An 8,322-nucleotide genomic window follows, 5' to 3' on the forward strand; every position below is an offset into this window, starting at 1 on the left:
GCAAGAACATTATACAGATAATGTGCCGGGTCAGAGCTAGAGTTAGTGCTAGCAAACTTGTGTGCTAGTAATTTGTGACGTAACGTTAACATGTAAATGTACTATATAAAAGTAGCAATGTTACCTATAGGCACAAGGATTGCCCGAGATATTTGAAAGAAAATTTCAATTATTGAAATATCTTTCTAGGTTTTCATCTATTGGCCTAGAAGTCTAAACTTGATATGGTTTTGGATGAATATGAAGATATATGATGAAAAATGTATTAAGTTCATGAGTATTCCTGGATTGCACTACTACACCGTAACTGATCGAGGATGCAACTAGTATTTTGTCTCACACAAAACATTGCTGTAAATATTGCATTACAATAGCTGATAATTGGTACGAAAATTGATGTCTTTTATGATGTAAATAAATGACCCTTACATCACTCATGGTCGACTTGTTTTCAGACGTATTTCTTCAATTTTTGTCGTAGAGGTTTTAATGTATGTGGCAACAACACACCAAGAAATAGATTTCACAACTTATGAATTTGGTTTTAAAAGTATTGGAACTGGAAATACCCGATTGAATTACATCACAGTATGTAATACTACGTCATAGAATGGTAAGTTAAACTAATATATGAACCTTCTTAAAACTTGTACTTTTTGCATCATATCATATCATATGGTGTCTCCCTTAGATTACGATTTGAATTTCCCGCGTAAAAGACACGCCCCTTGTGCAGGTCAAAGGTTAGATATTGCATGACGGGAAAGTTTGCGTAAGCCAGCAGAAAGAGGGTCTGTTGCAAACGTGCAAACATCTGATTCAGAAACTTCCATGATCTCAAGGACGTTTTACCGCTTCTCCTGAGGACAAGAAGACTTTCTAAGAAAGTCCTAGACACCTGGTTGTCTGTAGAAGTGTACAATGTGGCTGCCGAGGACTTTGAGATAGCAGAAAGCCTGTATAACTGGAAGGGACTGTACGTGAGCAACATCATGGCAAGAAGAGGTCACACGACAAGGATCACTCCTTTGCAGCAGATGGCAGCGTCTTGCTCTGGGGCCTTTCTTACGTCTTTATTTGGTAAGTCTAGGAAAAAGTGTCTTCTTACTGGCCATAGAAATTTTTTTTTATGAGAGCCTCAGCTGATCATATAATATTCGCCACATAATATTTTTGTATGCCTGTGCACGTGTTGTTCAGAATTTAGTATGCACAGCTTGTTTTCCCCTTGGTTTTCCTTGTTATTTTCATGACTTATTCCTGGTTTTAAAAATTAATTGGAAGCAAAGTCTTGATCTGTTTGTCTTCATGTTGTTTTCTTCGCACCTGAGGACCTTTGAGTTTGAGATGTTGACTTTTGAAAGGTCGATGACCTATTCCAGACAAGGCCCTACTGTGTGGAGCTGGTTCAAACCAGTTCAAAACATGTCTGCGGCTCCTAAGGGGGTTTTCTGCACTTCTGCACAATGGATTGTTATTTGTCTCATTTTGCACAACATCTAGTTCCTTCCAAACAAACAAAGTATTAAAACAGTACATTCATTCCTTCTATAAGTATAACCCAAGGTGGCACAAATTTATTTGTGGCCTTTTGGTTTAAATAAGGTCATTGTGTTCGAATCCCATCTAAATGAACTGTTACTGTATGTTAAAAAAAGGTAAAAAGATTCTGTCATTTGATTCCAACATTGTAGTACATGTTTTGATACCCTTCCTTCAGTAATCCAAACAAAACCTCTACCCATGAAAACCCCTCTATGAGTCCCATCCCCCTTACCCATATTCAGGACCAGCACATGTTTGGCTCACGTGGCAGGAGATAAAACTGGGTCATCAGGTCCGCTGATGATAATAAGGTCTAGACAGCCATATTCTCTATGTAAATCAGGGATGTTTACAAACAAAATATGACTCTTAACAATACGTTTTATAGCTGTCCGACCAGATGTGATTACATATTTTTATTTATTTCTAAACCGATAATGTCACTTTGTCAGACATGTTATTATTTCAATTATTCCTCAATTTTTAGATGCTGTGATGCTTTATGAAATCAATCATTCATTCATTAATTCATTCTGTGGCACAGACATTGATTTTGAATTTAGATTCTCTGTGCATGTATTTGTAGTGTTTTTACTTTCTCAAGTTCAGTCTTGCATATATATATATAACCTTGACTTATGTTCATGACATCAGCCATCTCTGGTTTCTGCTCATACAAACATTCATGACATTTTGTAGGGGTTGCTTCAGCAAAAACAGATGTTACAGTGACATATTGCTTATAAGAATATTATAACTCGTTTTGTTTTGCCATGTGGTAATGTCAAGAATCACATATTGCACAAAAAAAGAAATTATGTTCATAAGCCCTAGATTAGATAGACATAAAATTATAACCCACATGCACCCAGCTGATGTCAACACTGGGAAATAGGTCAGTTAGGCAGCCGATACACTGTCTGTGTAATGATTGTGGCCATATGAATACTTGTTTGCCATATTTGTTTTCGATACAGGTCACCTTTTCTGTCTGAAATTCCCACTTCTATTTTGAGATGGGATTCAGCCAGTTACTACATGTAGATAGATGATTGTAACAGTGGTTCCTTACAATATACTGCATAATGGACCCTCAAGCTACATTTGACAGTGAACTCATATATGTAAACAAAATAGTGCCATGGCTGTGTGGCTATTTAAAGGTGTGACATCCATGTGCCACATTCAGCATGTCTGGGTACTGGTCTCAAATTCTTTCCATTAATTATATTTACCTTCGCCAAAATATTTAGCATTCGGTTTGGCTATGGTCTTATAATTTAGAACCAAGACGTGCAATTGATGTTACCTAATAGTGTAATACTATACTTTATTATTCAACCTATGTCCTGTTGCACAAGTAATTTCTTTTGTTTATATTGCCCGTGTTACACGATATTTGAAGATTGTTTTTAGCTTACCAATGTATATATGATGCACACATAACATTATTGTTTTTGTGTATCGTCCAGTCACCCCCCTTGACGTGGTGAAAATTCGTCTTCAAGCCCAGCAAAAACCCTTCACAAAAGGTAAAATTGACCCGTACATGATGAGCGTACTGTTTTTTTAACAATAATATGTTATATGTATCATGATACTTTGATCTAAATTTTGTTAATATCTAAGTATACGTAGTTGGTGTTGATATTGTGAATGTGTTTTCCCTGTAGGTAACTGTTTCCTGTACTGTAATGGGCTGATGGACCACATCTGTGTGTGTCTGAACGGCAGCGGTACCTCATCGGTCAAAGCCTGGTACAGAATGCCCGGCAAGTTCAACGGAACTCTGGTGAGTTTAGTTAATGATTAAAGTTAACAAACTGTAATTATTTACTGTAGAAGTCGGGTCTTTTGAAAGCCATTTAAAAAACATTTTTCTGACGGATTGAAAGGTACAATTAAGAAATTGACAAGAAGTTTTGCATGTATTTTGGATCTCAACTTCTGGCACACAGTACTGTCTTCGAACTTAACATTGGTCTGCCTGATTCTAAATAATAAGGAAAAGTATGCTTAAATTAAAGTCTAGTCTATCATAACATGTGTCATCACAACCATTTTTCTGCAGGATGCCTTTGTACAGATCTCCAGAAAGGAAGGGTTGAGGTCTCTATGGAGTGGACTGCCGCCTACCCTGTAAGTTCTGTGTTATTCCCTCAGTAATGACAGGAACTTTAGAACCTAAATGTGTTGCTACATTTTATTGATACATTAGCCTTGCAAGCAACATACATTTTATTGATACATTGGATTTTAAATACACATGTACAATGTTGAAGTTCACATTTGCCTCTCAAGGCTGGAGAGGTTATAACTTGTATGATATAATAAGATATGAGGCTATATGATATGGTTATAAGTCATAACCATATCATATAGCCTCATAACTTATGAGGTCACCAGTGCATAGGACACCCAAGTTCACTGCCAAAAACTGTCAAATGCACTAACCTCTGACAGTAGGTAGGATCATATCAACCCTTTCTGCAAGAGCATTATGTTCTGATGGTTAAGTATCTAATGTTTATAAGGCATTTCTTTATTGACTAATTTAGAAAGGTGCATGATGAACTAGTGAAACATGTACAGATATGTGTATATAAATGTGAGCTCCTCTGAAAGCTAGATCTGAAGTTCATGTGAAGACAGAAGGACACAGTTTGTCAGAAGACTTTAGGTTTGACTGCTTGTTTTCTGTGTGACTACAGAATAATGGCGGTCCCAGCGACGGTGGTGTATTTTACGGCGTACGATAACCTGAAGGAAGCCATGGGGTTCGTCCCGGGGAAGAAGAACTACACGGTACCGATCGTGGCCGGGAGTATAGCAAGAAGTAAGCTCATTATCATAATCCTCATGCTAGACTTTCTTTTAAACAGATGTAATTTGGTAGTACTGTTTTTGGTGGCATTGGTTTGTGTGTGTAGGGGGTTGTATTTTGAAAGTGAGTGGGTGGAGAGTGGGCTTAAGTTGATTGACAGGGTTGACTGTTTTTACTGTATATATGAGCTCTATACACTGAAGTAGATATGAAAATGTAAAACTTAAATATGATTTTCCCCCAATGTATCTCCAGTAATTGCTGTCACAGCCATCAGCCCTTTGGAGTTGATAAGAACAAAAATGCAGTCCAAGAAACTTACATACCAAGGTACTCATTCCTTATCTTATATACTGCAAACTTATCATTACCATTAACAAATAATTCGCTTTTTTTTCTACACCTGCTGCCCCCATGAACATATAGTTCCATTAGTGAACACCTCAATTTTTCTGAGACCTTGAATGTTACATTTCCTACCGTGAACATGAAGTGAATTACAGTAATTGTACACTGTTTGTCCTTGCAGAGTTGAAGTCTTGTATCAGAAGTTCTGTTCAGAGTGGAGGTGTGTTGTCCCTGTACAGGGGCTGGGGACCTACTGTACTCAGAGATGTTCCATTTTCAGGTAAATCTCTTCACATGTGTTTTGTGCATAATTCTAGTAAATGTATGAAGCTTTTTAGTTGAGTTGAAATTACCCAAGAAAGAGTGGAAACTTGAATTTATTTTTCCACATATCTGTTGTTGCTTTGTTGATTGCACTGTTGGGATTTTTCTGGTCTTGTTCTTAAGCTAACTGTTGCCCCCCTCCCCCAGCTCTCTACTGGTTGAACTACGAGTACTTTAAGTCCCAGCTCTGTGAAGTCTATCATACAGAAGAACCAACCCTGGTGATGTCATTCTTCGCTGGAGCAACCTCAGGAACAGTAAGTAGACTTTGCTTAAAAATTATTTTTGTATATCATAAATTAATACTCGTACTGGTAGCAGGACTGCACCATGGAACAATTTGAACAGTCCCCTGTTCTCTTATGATGACACTACGATGAAATATCATACAATGTTCAATATTTCTTCACAGATTGCAGCAGTCCTGACTCTGCCTTTTGATGTGATCAAGACCCACAGACAGATAGAACTGGGAGAGATGGAGACCATGCAAAGTACGGGAGTTTCAACCTTTCATGTTTTTGCAAGATTGTTCTGCTTAAACTAACATCTGGTGCTTTTGATGTTTTTTGTTTTGTTTTCCTTTGCTTTGTAGAGATACGTATGAGTCTTCTTGTATCAGCTCAAAGCCACACCCCTCTTTCTGAATGGTAGAGAAAATTTACTTCTGGGTAAAGCTGTGGGATGAGAAAATGCACCACCATTTTGAAAATGCTCTGAGTATTTTTTTAATTTTCCTATGATCAAAACAAACATTTAACATAGAATTGATGGATTGCTCATTTACTGACAAACTGGACTTGAACAGAGAAAAAGTTGGGTACATTCAATATTTTCTATGTGAAATCACAGTTCAGAAATTCTTTGTCTAGAACGACTTCCAACACAGATGAAATTTCAAGCTGAAAACAAATATATCTGTATCTCTTTCCAGATTGTATAAGACTGCACCAGCCAATGCTTTATCGTTCCAGTTTGATAACCCAGCTTGTTAATGCTTTGCGGTGATAACTGCCTCCCTCCTCTGTAGACTGTAACCAAGCCTGTGGGCGCAGTCTTGCCTTCACCAACTGCCTCTATATACAACAGGAGAGGCTACACTGTACGGTCACTAGTCTTCACTTTTCTAAAACTCACCAATCTCACATACATCAACTGTCATAATTCTGCTAGGTACCTTAAGAGTGACTGACACATTTTGAAAAATGTTAAGACATGGCATAATTCAGTATCAGTATCATCATCAAGGTATGCACACTTAGCTGTTCAAGACATTGAAAAGGCCTCAATAACAATGTTTTTCTTAATGCGGTGGTACAAAAAATGTACTTGGTGGAATTGTGAAAGGTTGATGTTACACGTACAAGGTCACTTGTTTCTCATGGGTGTTAGTCGTTCATTTGCATTTCATCATTTTTCATTTCATTTTGTTTTCTTCATTTTGATTTGAGAAATGTCCAGTGAGAAACAAGAGATTTTGTCAAAGCAAAAATGATGCCATTAGTTCATATAATGATGTAAAATTGGAGTGTTTCTGATTTTTCTAACTTCTTATTTTCAGAGGATAACACTCATTGTTGAAGCCTGTAACTCTCACCACTGTTGTTGTGTTGTACACAGGGGTGCCCCAGTCATCCAGTACATTTATACTCATGAGGAGGTTATGGATACAAAATGGGCCAAAGGCGCTCTTCGCAGGTCAGGGAAAACTGATATTTTATTTTCACTGCTTATCAGCAAAATGTATCTTCGTATGTGCTTGAGAAAGACAATTAAGTCAAAACCGAATTCAAAGTCGAATTCAGTCTCAGCGCTGTCATTTTCACATTATGTTTGAGATTCAATGATTCATATGTGTTTATGGTTTAGTAAAGTTGCCTTTTCCTGTAGCTATATCATCCTTTGTCTCACATAAGGTTCTATTGTTGCTCCCCACCCCCACAGGTCTAACCCCCAGGGTGGTGAAAGTTGCGCCGGCTTGTGCCATCATGATCAGCTGTTACGAAGGATTCAAGTCCTTCTTCAGGAGAAGAAACGAACAGAAAAGAGCAGCACTGGCTGGCTGGGAGTGAACAACTACAAACAGGACGACAACAGTGAAAAAGAAAAGACTGCCCAGAAGACTTCAAAGTTTCCCCAGGCCTTACAATAAAAAGATGTGATTGTCAGAAAATAGACTGTTGATGAGAGGACATCTTATAAAAATGTCTCCACTCCTGAGGTGTTGCCAAAAAGCAGAGAAAGTACTGAAAGGTGGATGGAAAGGAAACAACAGAGACCAAGCAAAATGTCTTTGTCCCGTCAAGCCTGAGCTGAAAAAAACAAGATAATTGAAAGAATGAGAGGAGTGAAGGAAAAAGAGAATGAGAGAAAGGAGGAGGCCTCTGTACAGCAGTAGCACAAGAAAGTGGGAAATGCAGAAATGAAATCTTTCTTATGAAGTCTTTGTTGTCTGACAAGGATCCAGATATGATGGATTCTTTATCCAGACTGTTAGGTCCAAGGATAGATAGATAGACTGTATATGTAGAGTGAGTCTGCTGAAAAATTCATGGCAGTGGGATCTCAATTTTCCTATGGAAAATTTCTGTTCCCACCAGATGCTTTCATTAATTGCAATAGTTCTTGGTTTTTATCCTGAATGGCCAGTCATATTTAAGCTTGTTGGTCTATTTGTTTCTTCTCTGTCAAAGGACTAATTCTGTTACAGGTGCCAAAGCCAATTGAATGGTTCATGTAAAATGAACAAATTTCTGGTGTAGAAAACTAAGGCAACAGTCTTAGAGTACAAGGGGGAAACCATTGAACTAAACAGTTCCCTAACAACAATAGGTTACTATTGCAGTACACAGGTTACAGTTTTAGATGTTGTTGATAACAGACAGCACGTAATCAAAAAGACATCTACAAAATCATTCTTTTGTTTAAAAAAGACATAACATTAAGTCACTTATTGTCATGCCTGTACTGTTTCATATCAACATGATTTCTCAACACTGCAAGTTTTATCATTTATGTATTTTAAGAGGCAAGGAGAATTGTATGTATTTGCAATATTTCACCCTAGTGGTGCTTTATTGATTAATAGCTTGTAAGTTGTAATGCTGCAGAATTGATAAATGACGATTTTTGTCCATCAGAATTTTGTAAATTTGTGCTTTTGGAAGGATGTATACTCAGTGGACCTCCATGAAGTACTATAAGTGAATGTGGCCCGGACAACAAAAATCTTTCCAATAAAATCTTGTACAGAATGACTTAGTGTTTCCTTTGTTTTAATT

General features: G+C 37.4%; 1 protein-coding gene across 2 annotated transcripts; it reads left to right on the top strand.

Moving 5' to 3' along the window:
- Nucleotides 1-759: 759 nt before the first annotated feature.
- LOC109474252 (solute carrier family 25 member 40-like) lies at nt 760-7,934 on the top strand. 2 transcript variants are annotated; one of them, XM_019774522.1, is made up of 12 exons: nt 760-1,080; nt 3,018-3,077; nt 3,219-3,337; nt 3,617-3,684; nt 4,257-4,381; nt 4,625-4,699; nt 4,899-4,997; nt 5,189-5,298; nt 5,454-5,535; nt 6,072-6,143; nt 6,662-6,739; nt 6,986-7,934. In XM_019774522.1, the coding sequence occupies exons 1-12, from the start codon at nt 993-995 to the stop codon at nt 7,111-7,113; spliced, it is 1,104 nt and encodes a 367-aa protein (XP_019630081.1). In that variant the 5' UTR covers nt 760-992; the 3' UTR covers nt 7,114-7,934. The 2 variants fall into 2 exon arrangements, with proteins under 2 accessions (XP_019630081.1, XP_019630082.1); XM_019774523.1 differs by lacking the exon at nt 6,072-6,143.
- Nucleotides 7,935-8,322: the final 388 nt, after the last annotated feature.

The sequence above is a fragment of the Branchiostoma belcheri genome, unplaced genomic scaffold, assembly GCF_001625305.1.
Source record: "Branchiostoma belcheri isolate BF01 breed outbred unplaced genomic scaffold, Haploidv18h27 scaffold30, whole genome shotgun sequence".
Taxonomy (NCBI): Eukaryota; Metazoa; Chordata; class Leptocardii; order Amphioxiformes; family Branchiostomatidae; genus Branchiostoma; species Branchiostoma belcheri.